This window comes from Hesperophylax consimilis, chromosome 17, assembly GCF_061612785.1.
Source record: "Hesperophylax consimilis isolate HC1 chromosome 17, BYU_Hcon_1.0, whole genome shotgun sequence".
Lineage (NCBI taxonomy): Eukaryota > Metazoa > Arthropoda > Insecta > Trichoptera > Limnephilidae > Hesperophylax > Hesperophylax consimilis.
Genome location: NC_142852.1, coordinates 18,966,511 through 18,986,005, shown reverse-complemented (window position 1 = coordinate 18,986,005; position 19,495 = coordinate 18,966,511). Strand labels below are relative to the sequence as shown.

At 33.6% G+C, this 19,495-nt stretch overlaps 1 protein-coding gene across 1 annotated transcript; it reads right to left on the bottom strand.

Annotated features, from left to right (window-relative positions):
• Positions 1 to 2,911: 2,911 nt before the first annotated feature.
• LOC149416150 (uncharacterized) lies at positions 2,912 to 18,312 on the bottom strand. The gene is made up of 7 exons (XM_089641887.1): positions 18,233 to 18,312; positions 12,678 to 12,793; positions 11,640 to 11,792; positions 11,304 to 11,485; positions 3,811 to 4,015; positions 3,185 to 3,337; positions 2,912 to 3,015 (listed from the first exon to the last, which is right to left on the bottom strand). The coding sequence occupies exons 2-7, from the start codon at positions 12,742 to 12,744 to the stop codon at positions 2,912 to 2,914; spliced, it is 864 nt and encodes a 287-aa protein (XP_089498013.1). The 5' UTR covers positions 12,745 to 12,793; positions 18,233 to 18,312.
• Between the last annotated feature and the right edge of the window lie 1,183 nt (positions 18,313 to 19,495).

Here is a 19,495-nt window from a genome sequence, read left to right as displayed (position 1 = left end):
ATAAAAACTCCGACGGTAAACACTACCTTTGGACAAAGACACCATAAATACCACGCTATTAAAGCATTCAACAGTCTTCCACTTGAAACAAAAATTGAGGAAAATAAAAATAAATTCAAGCACAAAAAAAAATGGATTAAAGAGCAAAAAATACAAAATTACCAAAATTCTATAACATAGAAGAATAAAACATATACACACAACCCAAAAAAATATATAAAACACGCAACACGCACAAACACATAAATCATTATAAATGCCGATTTACATTCTCTTTTAATATTTTTCTTTTAGTGTGATAATTATATTTTAATCTTTATTTTTAGTTTAAATTTATCTTTATTTTAATGTTGTTTTTTTTTCTTTTAAATGTATAAATTCTTATATTATAAAATGGGGGCCTCAGCACGGGTAAACAACCCAGTGAGGCCAACATTACTGAATTAGAATATGAAATATTGTAAAATAATGTATCAACAATAAAAAAAATAAGAAAATACTTTCAAAAATAAGTTTTTGGCCATAATTATTTCTAATTTTTTAATAATATTTATGTAAAATATTTTTTGTAAAAAATATGTATTGTATCAATTTGTAAGAGCGTAAATAAAAAGACAAATTGGGGGATTTTCGTCACATAACGCGTCTCAGGATTTTATTGATAATAATTTTATTCAAAGAAAAAATAAAATTCTGAAAAGTGCGAAAGATAGATAATTCAATATTTCATAATAATGAATAATAAAATAACATGAAATATATGTTTTTAGTACAATATTACGTTAAAAAATTTAAAAGAAAGCGCAACTACCAACGGTATAGTTTTATTCTAACTAAAAATTAAATACTTTTTCAAAATTTAAAAAGAAACTACACAAAATAAAATAACTATATTTCGAAATCAATTAATGTTTTATTGTAGAAAAAAGACGATACGTATAGAATTATTTAAAGAATATTAATTTATTATTTTTATTTTCGTGTGTCTACTAAAGTTGGTTGTATTCACGTAATTAATGTTTATTCTTATGATATTTCCGACATACTTCTACGTCCAATTTTTTTTCATAATATACAATGTGAATATTTATGTGGGAGGTGTTGGATTACAATTATCTTTAAACATCCGGGAACAAAAATTATTAAAATATTTAAATTGATTATTTACTGTACACAAGTCTATAATTTTTTTAAATATTTATAATGGCAGTATGGTGGAGAAATATTTTAAAATATAATTTGTAAATTTAGTTTTAAAAGAAATCAAATCGTATTTTTTACCATGCGAATCAGAATGAATTGAAGTAAAACAGAAGGATTCACAATTCAAATTAAACATAAATCATACTAATTTTGAAAACAGGAAACTCTTTGCAAAATAATATTTATTAACTATGAATTCGCGTTTATTTCTCTTTCCCTTTTAAGATCATGAATAGTTGCATTCCAAACAAAAAAAAAGTTTTTCTACAGTGTAAGGTGGCATATCCCAGACCCATCTTTTAGAAGAAAAATTGGTGTACAAGGAACATGAAAAAATTATTCTCCTTTGTGAATCAACTGTGTGTTTCTTCAAATCTCTCTTTCGAGAAGATGAATGGTGGCACTCGGTACAAGAAAAATGTTTTTCCTTACTGTGAATCAGCATGTGGCTCTTTAAAGTGCCCTTATGAGAAAATGAACAATTGCACTCAGAACATGTAAAAGGTTTTTCTCCAGTGTGAATCAGCATATGACTCTTTAAACTGCCCTTATGAGAAAATGAACAATTGCACTCAGAACATGTAAAAGGTTTTTCTCCAGTGTGAGTTAGCATGTGGCTCTTTAAATTGCCCTTTCGATAAAATGAATAATTGCACTTACAACATGAAAAAGGTTTTTCTCCGGTGTGAATCAGCATATGACTCTTTAAACTGCCCTTTTGAGAAAATAAATAATTGCACTAAGAACATGAAAAAGGTTTTTCTCCAGTGTGAGTCAGCATGTGGCTCTTTAAATTGCCCTTTCGAAAAAATGAACAATTGCACTTAGAACATGAAAAAGGTTTTTCTCCAGTGTGAATCAGCATATGACTCTTTAAATTAGACTTATGAGAAAATGAATAATTGCACTCAGAACATGAAAAAGGTTTTTCTCCAGTGTGAGTCAGCATGTGGCTCTTTAAATTGCCCTTTCGAAAAAATGAACAATTGCACTTAGAACATGAAAAAGGTTTTTCTCCAGTGTGAATCAGCATATGACTCTTTAAATTGCACTTATGAGAAAATGAATAATTGCACTCAGAACATGAAAAAGGTTTTTCTCCAGTGTGAGTCAGCATGTGGCTCTTTAAAGAGCCCTTTTTAGAACATGGATAATAGCACTCAGGACAAGAAAAAGGTTTTTCTCCAGTGTGAGTCAGCATGTGGCTCTTTAAATTTCCCTTTTGAGAAAATGAATTATTGCACTCAGAACATGAAAAAGGTTTTTCTCCAGTGTGAATCAGCATGTGTTTCTTCAAATCACCTTTTCGATAAGATGAATGGTGGCACTCGGTACGGGAAAAATGTTTTTCTTTACTGTGAGTCATCAAGTGGCGCTTTAAAGTGCCCTTTAGAGAAAATGAATAATTGCACTCAGAACATGAAAAAGGTTTTTCTCCAGTGTGAATCAGCATGTGTTTCTTCAAATCACCTTTTCGATAAGATGAATGGTGGCACTCGGTACGGGAAAAATGTTTTTCTTTACTGTGAGTCATCAAGTGGCGCTTTAAAGTGCCCTTTAGAGAAAATGAATAATTGCACTCAGAACATGAAAAAGGTTTTTCTCCAGTGTGAGTCAGCATGTGAATCTTTAAAGTTCCCTTTAGAGAACATGAATAATTGCACTCCGAACATGAAAAAGTTTTTTTTCCACTGTGAGTCAGCATGTGTTACTTAAAATCTCGTTTTCCTGAAGATGAATAGTTGCAGTCGAAACAGGAGTAGTTACTATGGGGACATGCGAACAGTTTTCCCGCGAGATGCATCTTCAGTTCTGTAGACAAATTTGAAAAATTATATAGATAAAGAAGGCTCATTTTAATAGCTAGTCTTAACTAATTAGGTACATTATCATCAGCGCAGTCAATTAATAAATATGTTAGGATACTCGAAACATAGGATAGCACGATTTTTTTAAATTTTACTAGTAAGATCGGTTTTACCTGCTTTCTGGGAAATAGTTTCAATCCGTTTCAAGCATTCGTTTTTAAAATTAGGCAGGTCAATGTCAATTTCCATATAAGGAAAGCCCCCCACATCTTCTTCTCGTGGCGTAAGTTCCGCCTTTATTGTATCAGCCTCCACATAAACTCTACCTGAAAAAACAAATCAGTTCTGCATTTTTTATTTAAAAGCTTTAAATTATTCTTCAAGGATTAAGAATGCCTTTATAAACAATGAAAAGCGTGAATTTGGAGAGGAGACAGGATAAATTTGAGAAAAGTAATGACTCCAGATGTCCGCTTCAGATCGTCAGATGGATGCTTTAAGAAGGAAAAACCATTTAATCTTGAGCATCTTCAGTACAGAGTACTGAACTGCGAACTGATATTGATGTTCGAACATTAATCATGACCGTAACCGATATGATTCGTGACCGATTTATAAGTTATTAAGAGTGTAGTAATTTAACAGTTTTCTGTAAATGTACATTTTAAAATAAATATCAAATAAAATTAAACGAACAGAACGAAAATATTTCCTGTTAACACGACATTTCCAAACGGACATGGATTCCGAACACTCGAATTAAAAAATCGACATTTCATACGTATGCCGTGCAACTTACTGACTGTCCGAGTACTCTCCGCATATTCCAAGCATTCCTTTTTTACATCTGAGAGGTCGCAATCAATATCCGTATACGGCATTTCACTTCCGCCCTCCTTCTGGGGCCCTGGATCCGTCTTGATGGAAACATAGTCTGGATTTAGTAGATCCATGGCACTGCTGTAGTTGCGTTTGGAAACTGGTTTAGGCCAGAACAAATATACCTGAAAATGAACATAGTTAAAGCGGATTTCTCATTTTAATATTTGATTTCACTTGTCGTAGCAAAAACACAAATTCGGATTTAATTATATAAATTTTGACTGTATGATAACTTGAAGTTATGACAACTGTTGAGAGAATCGTCGTTTACCGTCGGATTACTCATTATTTATTTACTATGTCTGCCGCCTTCCGTATATTTGATAGTTGCGTTAGTTTTAAGAAATGCCTTTGAAATACTTATCTTATTCCGCTGTTGATAAATGAAACGCCAAATGAATCCCTAACCAAACTGTATTAACGGTCGATACCAAAATGAATAGCGTTGAATATAAGCATTAGTACTTACCAATAACTATCACAAGGGATGATTACGATACGCGGGTTACAGTGAGTTTGGAAACAGGATGAAACGGCTGTCGGTGAAGAAAGCACGTGGCGCAAAATGTAAGGGTTATGCATAGACAAGAATGAAGTCACAGACAATTAATATAATTTCTCTAAACCTGGCATTTTATTTTCATGATAATTTCATTACACTTGCGTTGTGCACATATTATAGCACTAGCAGATCCTTAACCTGTTGACTATGGTTAATCCGTGACCTTGATAAAAAGAATCAAATGAGGAAAACTAAAAATAAAAATAATCGTTTCAAAACTAATATTTAAATATTACAAGCGATTCTGACGTTGTTCTTCATAAAGTTCCTTTATGCATTTGGATCAAAATCGTTTTAAGCAACTAATGGACATACAGTTATATTCCAATCGAATTTTGACGAGCTTATCACCTAAGTTCAACAAGTATTTAATTTAGGAGTTACCTCTGGGCTGGAGCCCAAAATGCCTGAAAATCAAAATCGATTGTGTACAAAGGAAGGCAATGTCGAATCCCATGAGGAACGAGTTAACAATATCTTTTTTACGCCTTTATAAATAAATCCCTTCCTATAGCCCCTACCTTTCGCCTTTCTGGCTAAGTTGACATCGCTCTTGTGTCCTACTAGGGCGTAGAATATTCAATTTTTCGGCCGGCTAAGTCCTCCATCACAACACAAGCAGCATTTTCATCTTACTGTGGTGGTAGTTTAATATTTTAAAATATAGTCCGGTTATTCGTAACCCAGGAAAGTTTGTTTTTCTTTAAAAAAAATATGTTCTTAAATTGATTTTGTACAGTGGAAAGCTCAATACGGCGTCCCAGAAACAATTACCACGGACCAGGGACGACAGTTTGAATTTTGTCTTTTCAGGAGCCTCACTCGAAAATTCGGAATCAAACATAACCAAAATAATATTTTTGGATCCAGAGAAATCTTTTATAAATGCAAACAATCGGCGGTAGAATCCATGTAGGAATTTGCCGCTTAGTTGAAAAATATTAGTTTGCCGTGTAGTTTGAAGAAAGTATGGAATAGTGTTTGAAGAATATATTTATCATTAGGGTTTTCAACGATAAAATGAAACACAAACCGTTTAAGCAAGTCATTTGGGGAATGTGTTAATTTAGCATTCACTTGGGAACACGTTTTAGGTATTGAAAGTACTATGTCGAATTTAAATGTAGTTAATAATTTTGTTAAACCTTGGCAGGAAAGCCGTATAAAGCGTAGTAAGTCACCCCATAAAATGAATATTTATAAATCATGTTTTATTTGTGGGAAGAATAATCATAGCATTGTTAGTATAAAAAGTTACAATGTAATATATGGAAGAAGATATGTCATATTAGCTTGACTTATAAAAATAAGTTTTATCACAAACTGATCGTTCTCCTACTAAGGAACGTATAAGTACTTTTCGAGCGATTAATGAGTTCAATTACAACGATTGTATATATAAATTTACGCGTAGACAATATTGTGTTAAAGGTAATAGTGGATACGTGTGCCAGTGTGAATGCAATCCCATTCGAAGTGTTTAACATTTTACTTTAAGCAAAAGGAATTACAAGTCTGCGACAAAATATATACGGGTACGATAATAATTTTTTTAAATGTGTTGGTAAAGTTAAAATTCAAAAAAATGTGTGCCAACAGAATTAATTATAATTGCAAATGGTAGCTCTTGTATTGTAGGTAGAAACTTTCTAAAGTGTTTTGATATAAAGTCTTGTCTCTATACCTTCCAACGTTTAACTCACATACTCCTTAGTTCATTTGTTATTTTTTGACGCATATTAATGACGGTATGCATGTACGGTCACACTTGATATGTATATTATACTTTGATTGACTTTACCATTTTTCAAGTTTTATAATTTAAATTCGATATTAATAACGGCGTTGGTATTTTGCCCTTACTTTTTAGTTTTTTTTTTTTCTATAGATAAAAAAGACATTATTTTTCTTCTTTTTTTAAAACATTTTTTTTATAACACATATCAGTATATTATAATTTTTTTTTTTCTCACCTGACGAGTAAATTATTTTACTGTTTTCAGTCTTACTGTGTTTGCAACAAACATGAATAATTGAATGCAAATATGAATGTACAATGTACATACTTTCTTTATACTTGAAACCTTTCTTTATTTACAATATTATTTTATTTGGATTTTATGTTAATACCACTGATTTCATTATTCTTGTATTTTTTTTTGTCAATTATTTCTTTACCACCGTCCATACTCTTTTACTATCATTTTCAGCCTGATCCAACTTATGTGTGTAATAACTTTCTTCTGTATGTTTTATAATATAAGAAAGTTTGTTTTTATATGCTTTAAAATGATTGAGTAAATTTTTATTATTTGGTTGTTGAGTAGTTAATTTGTATAGAGCTTGCTTATGTCGTACAGATACTACACATTACCTCCATGACGATGTCTATAGGCATCAAAAAAATAGATGAAAAGTATGATTTTTTTTCATTGTGAATAAAGCTAAATCCCACCAAGTTGTTATGCAGCATTTACAGATTGGTATGTTAGCTTTCAATAATTAACATAATTTAATACATTTTATAAATTATTCTATTTTTAATAATTTTTTTACTAGAGCCCTGAAAATAGATCCATTTTGAAAAAAAAAAAAAATTAAAGCAAAAAAAAATAAAACATGTATGAATCACATATTGTTATCAAAAGATGAAATAGTCGACTATGATATGTGAAACTAGATGAATAGGCGACAGAGAAAACCTTCCCAGAAGGCATTCCGTGTGGAAGTCACCTGTACTCTTTTATTGTCTTTTCTAAATCAGGTCAATACCGGATTCGGAGATTCTCGTGTGAAGGAAGAAGGCCATGACGCAGAAGATGGGAATCGTGTGCGTCGAATGCAAGAATTTCATTTGACATATCGTGGCGAATCTCGAATTCGTTGTGCTCTATGTAAAAAAAATCCAACAGTCTATCGGTGACGGGCCTGCAACCGCGCCCTTCATTTATTGTATCACTTGGAGAATAATTTGCTTAGATTTGGTTACTTTTCCTTATTTTACAATGTTTTTATAAATATTGAATTTTTTGTTATTTTGCGTATTTTCCATTAATATATTTTTTTCATTGAATTAAAAACAAAGGCAATAATTTATTTCACATTATCAATATAATTCAAACAATTGACTGCATTTTACCCATAGCTGACATAAATTTTGCTGAGGTGGGTTACCTCCGAGAGTTGCGTTTAGGCATCAATTTTCTAGACGCTCTGGCGAGAGGGCGGGCTGGTGGAAAATTCTAAAACTGATTTTGGGCTCTTCTTTAAGCCTATACTATAGGATTATAATTATGATTCAAGTTTATAAAAATAAAAATAAAATCATGGAGGTAATGGGTTCTAAACCGTGAGTAATCCATGGTTTTATGGGTTTAAATTTACATAGTTTGGATTTGGGTATTATATTATTTGATGAGTCATTTATGTATTTGGGAATTTTTACTTCAAATATTTTACAACAAACATTGACATCATTTAATTGAAATAATTCTATCCAATTTTCCGATTCTAATTTATTTTTTAATGTATCCATATCGAGTACCTTTTTTGAGGTATTATTTTGTTTAAATGATGGCAATATAGGATTGCTAAATTTATAGATAAACATAAATGAGTAATGATCAGTAATATTAGTATGAATGACAGCTGATTTTATATTGTGGATATCAGGAATAATTTTAAAAATATGATCTAAACATGAAGGTCATTGACCTGGAACGTTCCTAGTATTTGAATTTACGCACGATAAATAGTTGAGTTCCGCTTACATGTTAAGGTATTTATCTTTATCCATACTAGAGTAGTCGTTTGCGATATCTTAATTGATATCCCCAACAATAACATTATTTTTGTTTCTAAAATTGAATAAAATATTTTTTAATTCATTTATAAATTGTGATATTATCGACATATGCGTACGATAAATAGCAATAATGTTATAATGTTTATTTATGTCCTTAAATTCAATATTCAAAATTTTAACATTTCTAACACTGTTAATCTCATAAATATTGAGTACATTGTACTGGTTGGAAATGAATATTCCGACACCAGAGTTTTTGTTTAATTTTGTTATTGTTGTATAATATGAATACCCCGGAATAGTATAATTCGATTCTCCGGCTGAATGCGTTTCTGTTAACACTATGCATCCTGAAAAATAATTAAAATCTTTTAATTATATTATTAATTCTTCTATGTTTTTTTCTATTTTTCTAATGTTTACATGAAATAGGCTAAATCCTTTTTCAGGGCAGGTTAAATTGAAATCTTTTATTGATTGACATAATTTTTCTTCTATAAACATGTAAAGGGTTTTTTTCCTGTGTGAGTCAGCATGTGGTTCTTTAAATTGCTCTTTTGAGTAAATGAAAAATTTCACTGAGTACATGAAAAAGGTTTTTTTCCAGTGTGAATCAGCATATGTTTCTTCAAATCTCTCTTTAGAGAAGATGAATGGAAGCATTCGGTACAAGAAATATGTTTTTTTCACTGTGAGTCAGCATGTTGCTTTTTAAAGTGACCTTTCGAGAAAATGAATGATTGCACTCAGAACACAAAAAAGGTTTTTCTCTACTGTGAGTAAGCATGTGGTTCTTTAAAGTGCTCTTTTGAGAAAATAAATATAAGCACTGGGAACATATAAAGGGTTTTTAACCTGTGTGAGTAAGGATGTGGCTTATCAGTTGACCCCTTCGATTACATGCATAGTTGCATACGGAACATGAAAAATGTTATTCTCCACTGTGAGTCAGCATATGGCTCATCAGTTGACCATTTCGATTGCATGCATAGTTGCACACGGAACATCAAAATGGTTTTTGTCCACTGTGAGTCAGCAGGTGTGTCTTCAGGTTACCCTCTTGATAACTTGCATAGTTGCACACGGAACATGAAAAAGATTTTTCTCCAGTGTGACTCAGTATGTGCCTCTTCAGCTGAACCTTTCGACCACACGCATAGTTGCACAAGGAACATGAAAAAGGTTTTTCTCTACTGTGAATCAGCATGTGCCTCTTCAGCTGACCCTTTCGACAACACGCATGGTTGCACACGGAACATGAAAAAAGTTTTTTTCCACAGTGAGTCAACATGTGGCTCTTTAAATAACCCATATGATTACATGCATAGTTGCACAAGGAACATGAAAAAGGTTTTTCTCTACTGTGAATCAGCATGTGCCTCTTCAGCTGACCCTTTCGACCACACGCATAGTTGCACACGGAACATGAAAAAGGTTTTTTTCCACTGTGAGTCAGCATGTGGCTCTTTAAATGACTCTTATGATTACATGCATAGTTGCACACTGAACATGAAAAAGGTTTTTCTCCACTGTGAGTCAGCATATGGCTCAATAGTTGACTCTTTTGATAGCATGCATAGTTGCACACGGAACATGAAAATAATTTTTCTCCACTGTGAGTCAGCAAGTGTGTCTTCAGGTTACCCTGTTGATAACTTGCATAGTTGCACTCCGAACATGAAAAAGGTTTTTCTCCACTGTGAATCAGCATGTGCCTCTTCAGCTGACCCTTTCGACAACACGCATAGTTGCACACGGAACATGAAAATGGTTTTTCTCCACTGTGAGTTAGCAAGTGTGTCTTCAGGTGACCCTGTTGATAACTTGCATAGTTGCACTCCGAACATGAAAAAGGTTTTTCTCCACTGTGAATCAGCATGTGCCTTTTCAGCTGACGTTTTCCATAATATGCATAATTGCACACGGAACATGAAAATGGTTTTTCTCCACTGTGAGTCAGCATGTGCCTCTTCAGCTGACCCTTTCGACCACACGCATAGTTGCACACGGAACATGAAAAAGGTTTTTTTCCACTGTGAGTCAGCATGTGGCTCTTCAGCTGACCCTTTCGACAACACGCATAGTTACACACGGAACATGAAAAAAGTTTTTTTCCACAGTGAGTCAGCATGTGGCTCTTTAAATAACCCATATGATTACATGCATAGTTGCACAAGGAACATGAAAAAGGTTTTTCTCCAATGTGAGTCAGCATGTGCCCCTTCAACTGATCCTTTCGACAACACGCATAGTTACACACGGAACATGAAAAAGGTTTTTTTCCACTGTGAGTCAGCATGTGGCTCTTTAAATGACCCTTACGATTACATGCATAGTTGCACACGGAACATGAAAAAAGTTTTTTTTCACTGTGAGTCAACATGTGGCTCTTTAAATAACCCATATGATTACATGCATAGTTGCACAAGGAACATGAAAAAGGTTTTTCTCCAATGTGAGTCAGCATGTGCACCTTCAACTGATCCTTTCGACAAGACGCATAGTTGCACACGGAACATGAAAAAGGTTTTTCTTTACTGTGAGTCAGCATGTGGCTCTTTAAATGACCCTTTTGATTACATGCATAGTTGCACACGGAACATGAAAAAGGTTTTTCTCCACTGTGAATCAGCATGTGCCTCTTCAACTGACCCTTTCGACAATACGCATAGTTGCACCCGGAACATGAAAAAGGTTTTTCTCCACTGTGAGTCAGCATATGGCTCATCAGTTGACCCTTTTGATAGCATGCATAATTGCACACGGAACATGAAAATGGTTTTTCTCCACTGTGAGTCAGCAAGTGTGTCTTCAGGTTACTCTGTTCATAACTTGCATAGTTGCACTCCGAACATGAAAAAGGTTTTTCTCCACTGTGAATCAGAATGTGCCTCTTCAGCTGACCCTTTCGACAACACGCATAGTTGCACACGGAACATGAAAAAGGTTTTTTTCCACTGTGAGTCAGCATGTGGCTCTTTAAATGAACCTTACGATTACATGCATAGTTGCACAAGGAACATGAAAAAGGTTTTTTTCCGACGTGGGTCAGCATATGCCTCTTTAACTTCCTATCTTCAGCATTTGAATAGTTGCACTTGGAACAAGAAAAAGTTTTTTCTCTTACATGGTTGCGTACGTTTATTGCAAAATTTGACTTAGGACAGGACGAGTAGTTGTGATGGGGAGGAGTGAATCCTTTTTCCACAGAATGCGTCTGAAGATCTGTCGACAAATTTGAAAAATAACATGGGTGAAAAAGACTCAGTTAAACTTATTTCCTAAACATAGAGTTAATAAGCGAAGTAAGTTCGTAGAAAGGTTAAAAAAAATAGGAGAGTCCGAATCGTTCATGTTTACAGTGAAAAATTGGTTTTACCTGCTTCCTTGGTATTTCTTCCAAAGCGTTCTAAGCATTCCTCTTTTACATCCGGCAGGTCTATGTCAATTTTCATATAAGTAAGCGCCACTTCATCTTCTTGTCGGGGTCCAAAATCTGCGTTTATGGTGACTGTCTTCACATTAATGTTTCCTGGAATAAAAAAGGACAGTTAATATAATGAATCTTTGCATGGCCAGCCCCGAACCAAACGGCGCCAGGCGCGAGTTTAATTTTGGCTGCCATAACAGTCTTAATTAGTACACGGAGAGGCAGGATGTTACTGTAATCATTAAAATGATGATTTGTGTTATTTGTAGAGCGGTATTTATCAAAAATAATATCAAGGTCGATGTGTTAGGTTAAGTATTCGACGCCCGGAGCGAACTGCACCAATTATGCCCGCATAGGGCCAGCCCTGTATCTTCGTCAAATTGATATTTACGAGAATTGTTTTAATTGAAAAACAATAAATTATTCTTTTACGAATAAATATCATTGATCAACAAGGTCTATGTAAGATAAAAAATGACCTCAGATGTCCGCTTCAGGGACCGATTCTTCAAGAAGGAAAAACATTTCTCTAGAGCACCTGTAGTAGAGAGTTTGGTTGTTTTCAGTCAATGGGATATTATTTTTCCAATCAATATTTATATTTTTTTAACGTAAAATACGTGTAATTCACATCATATCTCAAATAAAATTAGGTGAAAATCGAGGAACCGACAACTTGTTATGAATAATATTATAAAGTTTAATGAGTGCTGTATTTTGGTATTTTCCGGCAAGGACGCATACTAAGGTAAATACCCAATACACCTCATGTTTTATAAGAGAGGATGTTGTGCACAAGTGTGTGTCCTGTTTGCACGACATTTCAAAAGATACATTGATTCCGGACATCTGAATTTAAAGTTCTATATTTTACACGTATAGAATGCAACAAACTGGCTGTCTGAGTATGACTTTTCGCATATTACGAGCATTCCTTCGTTACAGCTGGGTGGTCGAAATCTAAATCAGAAAATGCGATTTCACCTCCATCTTCTTCCTGGAGCCCTGGTTCCGTCTTGATGGATGTAGTATCTGGCTTCAGTAGATCCATGGTCTGCTTTGGTAGAGTTTGGTTATTGGTTTAACCCAAAAAAATATATCTGAAACAGAACATTGTCAAAATAAAATAAAATGATAAAATTTACAAGTTAAATTAAAACAGGATTCATGATTTTTAGTTTATCTCGTTAAATCATTCCACCTTACGTACCCTTAAAAATTGAATATAACAACCTGCAAATCCAGATACGGGAGAAATATCTTGGGCTGTGCATTGATAAACACCTAACTTTTAAACAGCATATTCAAGATATTAATGATAAAATCAACACTTTAATTAGCGTATTTAGCCGGATATCATATCTGTAACCAAATAAATTTAAAAAATGTCTATATTATAGCCTCGTACATTGATATTTAAACTATTTGATTGAAATCTGCATATTTATTTATTTTTTCGTGTTCTCCATAAAACGGTTATACACCAATATATCATGGAGATGATTACAAATTAAAAAGTTTACAGAGGCAGTTTTAATATTTTGTGACATGTGTTAAAAGATAGTGATTGAATTGTCTGTAGGTGACATTGAAAATGTCGATGGCTAATGCAGAATCGTTAAGCAGTTGAGTCGCTCTGTTTACTGGCGCGTTCTGATAGGCAGAAGTCCTCTCTTTCGGAGCACATAAGAGTGCATGGGATATCCCTCGAGTATAATTGTTAGGGACATAAAAGTTAACCTCTTTCAGCATAGGCGGATTGTGTATTGTACCAGAGTTTAACTTAAAAAAGTGTTTGCCTAAAAATATTTTTCTGCGGGCTTCTAATGTATTGAAATCGAGCATTCCTGTTAATAACAAGGATGAATATAGGAATGGATAGTATGTATATTCCCTCATATACAGGTAACGAATACACCTTTTTTGTACTTTTTCTATTTCTAAGATATGGTTTTGTTCAGAAGTGGCTTAAATAATGGCGCTGTGTTCCAGGATGCTGCGGAGAAGTGCTTCATATGTTCTCCATATTGCAATTCCATTAGTAAATGATCTCGCATTACGAATAACAAATCCAAGCATTTTGTTGGCGAGGGACACAATGTCAGATATGTGGGATTTGAAAGAGAGATTTGCTTCGAAGATCACCCCAAGGTCACGAATTTCGTTTTTGCGTTTTAATAAATTTTTATTAATGTGATATGGGAATAGAAATGTATCTTTGGATCTTGTTAATGTAATTACACTGCATTTCTGGATGCTGAATGGTAATTTATTTAACTCCGACCATTTGACCAGAGAATCAAGATCATTCTGCAGAAGAATGGAATCGATACAACTTTTGATAGCTCTGAAAAGTTTGATATCGTCAGCAAAGAGGATATATTTTGAGCGGTTAATGGTCGTGCCTATATCATTAATGAATAAAAGAAAGAGGAGGGGTCCTAGATTCGATCCCTGGGGAATCCCGGAGTTAGTTTTGTATTCGTGAGAGAACTGGTGTCCGTAACTGACATACTGACGACAATTGTGTAAGTAGCTAGCTACGAAAGAGAGAAAATCCTGAGAGAATCCGATTTCTCTCAATTTCATTAGTAAAATATCATGGTCGAATTTATCAAATGCTTTTTCGAAGTCTGTACGATTTATTTATATTGGTGGTGAGATTCATAAGGTTTATTGAGGGTGATAGAGTGGGGCGAAATCCATGCTGATTCTCGGTGAGTGTATGTTTGTTTGATTATATATCTGTGAGTAAATTATGGTTTCTAAAAGTTTTGCGGGTGCTGATAAGACAGCTACAGGTCTGTAATTATCGATTGCCGATATTTTGCCTTCTTTGTGTATAGGCGTGACTTTTGTTAGTTTCCACATTTCAGGGAAGGTATTATTACGAAGTCAAAGGTTAAAGATGTGCTTTAGAGGTTGAATTAAATGTTTTGAGTATCTTTTGAGTATGATGGGTGGTATAAAATCTGGACCGACAGAGTATTTAGGTTTTAGCTTGTGAAAAGCGGCAACAATATCATCATCGTTAATTTCGTGAATTTGAACAGGTAAAGCATTGTGTGACGAAGAAGCTATAGAGGAAATGTCAAGTTTGGGAATATTATCGCTGATTACTGATTGAAAATAATCTTCGAAACCTTCTGCGATTTCAGAATATTCATTGTATTGATTTTCATTAAAGGTCATGTGATTAAGTTTGTCACAGACGCGGCGTTTATCGTTCGTGTAAGACCAAAATCAAGTGGGGTCTGTTATAATACTATTATCTGCTTCACGTGTAAAGTCAGTGTAGGCCTTACCAATTAACTGCTTGATTAATTTTCGTGATTTTTTTTTGAAGTTTGTTAAGGCATGTTCGGATTTAGTTTTTTTCCAAAGATGGTGCATTTGATTTTTCTCTCGTATGTGATGAATGGTCTCTCCAGTAAACCATTTTGGATATTGTTCATCATCTCCGAGCATACGTATGGATCTTTTCTTCAAGCATAAGTCAAAAATATTATTGAGCTGCTTATAAAACATTTCAGCAGCTAGGTTTACATCGAGGCACTCATAATGATTCCAGTTATGTTGTTCTAAGGCATTTCTAAGTGTATGATCTGAGTTTTCGTTGAAAATCCAACCCATATTTATGTCCGGGGGCAATATGTCTGATTTTTCTTGGGTTTTTGTTATGTACTCGAGTGTGAATGATAGTGAAGGGTGATTAAGGTCTTCTTTGACAAGTGGAGAGTCATGGCGACGGACAACAGCATTTTTGGAATGTATGTTAATTAATACTAAGTGTAACATGCGTACATTTATGATATGAACAGTGTTTACTTGGGTCAAATCATAAAGTCATAAAATCTAAAATTTTATTATTTAAACTTCTGACGTTTTGGTAGATTCCACTAATGTTGGATTTCGGGGGTGTTGGTGTCGGCCATCTTGGTTTTGGGTAGTGGCCTCCGAAATGACCATTCGTTGAAGGCCACGTTTTCAGGCCAGATCATGGGGTCCAGGAAAAAAAGGAAACTATTTTCCGGAATTCGTATTTTGAAAGAGGCATACCTCTCATGTCTCGTGACGAGTTTCTCTACCGTAAATTCTAGATTGGGCTTCTTCCTTTTTAGAAATGAGGTTATTTGATCAACCGTGTTTGCCCGGTGGAACATGAATGCATGTAAGTGCAGATTTTTTGGGATAGCCACCAATGAAACATATAGAAATGAACTACACGTAAAACAAAACAAAGTAGGGGAGGTAGGGGAGGGAAGGGCAGTCGGGAGACATAGGCACCCCCCTTTTATTCTGATCCGGTCACAGATTTTATTTTTTTCCTAATTTTGTAGTTTACTTTACCGACTGACAACACTGTTCATCCATAGACTATCTGTGATTTCTGTCAGTTGTTACACACAGACACGTTTGAAGGTAATGCACTCGTTAAAGTGAATATTTTGTTGTGGTTTCGGATCGTAATAAAGAGACAACTAACGAAAGGTATGTCTATTTTTTATTATATATCTCTTGTATATTTACTAACTTATAAATCAAACTGAAATTCATGCTTAATTACCCAAATAAAAAGAAATACCGGTAACCTATGTTGAAAATGTATACAGAGGGAGTAATGGGCATTCTGATGTGAGGGAGGTTTGGGCATGCCCAAACCTCCCTACTATATATTGAGTATTGGAGGATTTTAAAAAATTCTTATTACCTGCTTTAATTAAACTATTTGAATATTTTTTTAATACAGAAAAATGCCCTTCAAATTCAAAAAGAAAGGTTTGCGACGGGAAATTCCTAAAGATTTGATATTACGAGCCATAGAAGAGGTATCAAAAGGATCAAAAATTAAAACAACAGCTGATAAATATCATATCCCTAGATCAAGTTTGCAACGGCACCTTAAACAAGATTCTGTAAAGGATTCTTCGCACAGATTTATAACCTCACAAATTTTCACCGACGAAGAAGAACAAAAATTGTCAAATTACATGATAGTTTGTTCTAAACATAATTATGGATTGGCAAAGGTACAAGCACGTGAATTGGCCTATGCTGTAGCCATAAAGAAAACTAATATTCCTGAAAATTGGATCGATAAATTTACTACAAAAAAGACTGTTGTACACTATGTCGGCCGAATCGAAGACATTAATCATACCATGGCTACAATAAAATTTGTGAGGCTGAGTAAGATAAGAAACACCTTTTTTTTCCTGAAGTAGATGACGTAGCTAGTGTCCCACTAGACGACATCAAAACTAAATTGCAAGGACCAAATACATGCAATAAAACCAAACGTGGTAGCTCTAAATACACATTTGATAAACCTTTATGGGTTATACCTAATCTTAGATAAGTTAAGATACTATTTAAGATGTTTTTTTATTTGTTGTTAACATTTATTTTTGAATACTATTATGGATATCAAGTGTTTTATAGGCCATGCCCAAGCCTCCCACAGGGTGTGTCCAAACCTCCCTGCCACAGGGAGCATCGGGCACTTTTGAATAACTTCTGAAATTATCTCGTAATGTTGAGACTGATTATAATTTCAAGAAAGTTCTCTCTAAAATATCTAGCCAAATGTGTGGTGAAATAAGAATTGGTAATAAATATTGATTATCTATAAGATCTAATTTTTTATGCATTTAATTGTGGAAAAAGTGCCAATCCCTCCCCTACCTCCCCTAATCAAAAAGCTATTTCACTTCAAACCGAGAACATCAACAGAAAAATTATGCATGGAAACAAAACTATTAACATTAAGAAACTTTTTATTAATATTATACATGTCTCCTTATATGCAAAATAAATAATAAACTCATACATCCAAATATAGAAATCATTAAAACGTACCAAGTAGGTACCTACATACACACTTTACACGGCAATACGATTAAATACATTTAAACACCATACATACTCATTACGGCAAGCAATCTATTGGTTTCGAGAGGAGCAACATATATAATTGCCTCCCTGACGAAATTAAAAATGAAAAAAGTGAAGGTAAATTAAAAAAAAAGTTGTTCAGTTTTATGCTCAGTCAACAAAAAAATGATCGTGAATTAAATCGTAATGTAATATATTAACATGTAATGTATTAGTTTTTTCTAGTTAAATAAGTGAAAATATAATTTTCTTTTATCTAGAATAAAAAAAAAACATTAAAAAAATAAAATGTGGTTTCGCTTGGAATATCCTGTCAAAATAACGAAGTCGTAGCCAAAACACATATTTTAAAACCTTGAAGATATGACAACGGTTAAGAGAAACGTTGTTTATCGTGGAAAAACTATATTTATACATTTACAATGTTTACCGCCATTCCGATTTTAACAAAATATCTGTTAACAATATGTTTTTTGTTAGGTAATTGTAATAAATGCCTTCTAAATACTAATCTAATAATCGGTAGACGTCAAATTGACAGTTTAAACATTCTACTGTGACAAAACGCCCAATGATTCCCTAACTAAACTGGAATAACGGCAGCTACCAAATAAATAGCGATGAATATAAGAATGAGTACTTACTTTACCAATAACCATCACAGGCGTGGGATAGTATGTTTAACAGGAAGAAACGGCTCTCGGAGAAGAAAGCACTTGTCAAAAATATTTATAGGTTATGCATAGACAAGAATGAAGTCATAGACAATTATTATAATTTTCATGGCTACCAGATAACTCAAAGAAAAAAACATTTTCATCATTTGACTTTTGAACACATACATATTCATTTGAACACATACATTTGATATTTAATCACGGTAATTAATAAGAACGGTTATTATTAAGAACGATCTTAACTAAGAATAATGATTTTTAAGAACATTTCATATTCAGCACAATTTGCGAGTCATTCCACACGGGTGGTACCAACTGCCAATAAATACCTAGGCGGAAAGCAAGTTTAGCTATTATGTATTTCAAAATAAGAACAATTTTATCGATATCTCATTCCTCTTGGGATGCTATGATATTAAACAAACTTGCAAAGAATTTGGATGTAAGGGACTGTTCCCTAAATGACTTAAAACAATTATTGAATAGCCACCTAGCTAAATGCTGACGTATGTAAAATTGTACTGTAATTGGAAAAAATATTCTTTTGTACAATAAAAAAAATATGCCAAACAACACTAAACCAACTGTCACGTTATTGATGGTCACAGTCATTCCTCCGACCATAAATATACCACTCTCTAGATCGATATCTTCGGGCTTTTTGTATGTAACGGAATTATACAGTACTTAACCACAGATATACAAGCAGCATACAAGCAGTACCTACCGTGCGGAGCAGAGCAGTAGACAAGGTAGAGGAAACTCAAGGCCATTTAAAAAAAGATGCGACCATAGACAACATAATTGCTCTCAGCCTACTCTATTCATTCACTAGCCCAAAAAAACTATTATAAAAATAAAAATGTCCTTGAAGCAGAAAAATGTCGAAATGTTTTCCAAGGGCAAGGTTCATCTGAATAAGAAAATAAACTTTTACAGTGCATTTCCTTAAGATGAAACTTGTTAATCTGAGAAGAAGAAACCCAAAATGACAAGAAATTTGCAAAAACACTGAAGAAAATTTCCAAAACATGATTGTCCGACAGTACGACGAATTTTTCAGCCTCATGAACTCATGGTTACATATGTTTAAAAATCTTTAATTTCACCAAAATAATAAGATAATACAGGATAACACTAATCAATAACATGAATAAGTTTATCGATATAATAAATAACATTTATAAGTTGTGGAGGAAGACAAGTATGAAGCATTGTTCAAAAAACCGA

What these genes read in the sequence shown, in the direction of transcription:
- LOC149416150 (XM_089641887.1), bottom strand. Translation starts at nt 12,744, where the DNA reads ATGGATCTACTGAAGCCAGATACTACATCCATCAAGACGGAACCAGGG. An exon ending in AGAGGCATATGCTGACCCAC is followed by an intron (nt 4,016 to 11,303) that starts GTCGGAAAAAAA and finishes GTTCATTTTCAG; the next exon opens with GTATATTTGTTCTGGCCTAA. An exon ending in GGAGAGTACTCGGACAGTCA is followed by an intron (nt 3,338 to 3,810) that starts GTAAGTTGCACG and finishes TTGTTTTTTCAG; the next exon opens with GTAGAGTTTATGTGGAGGCT.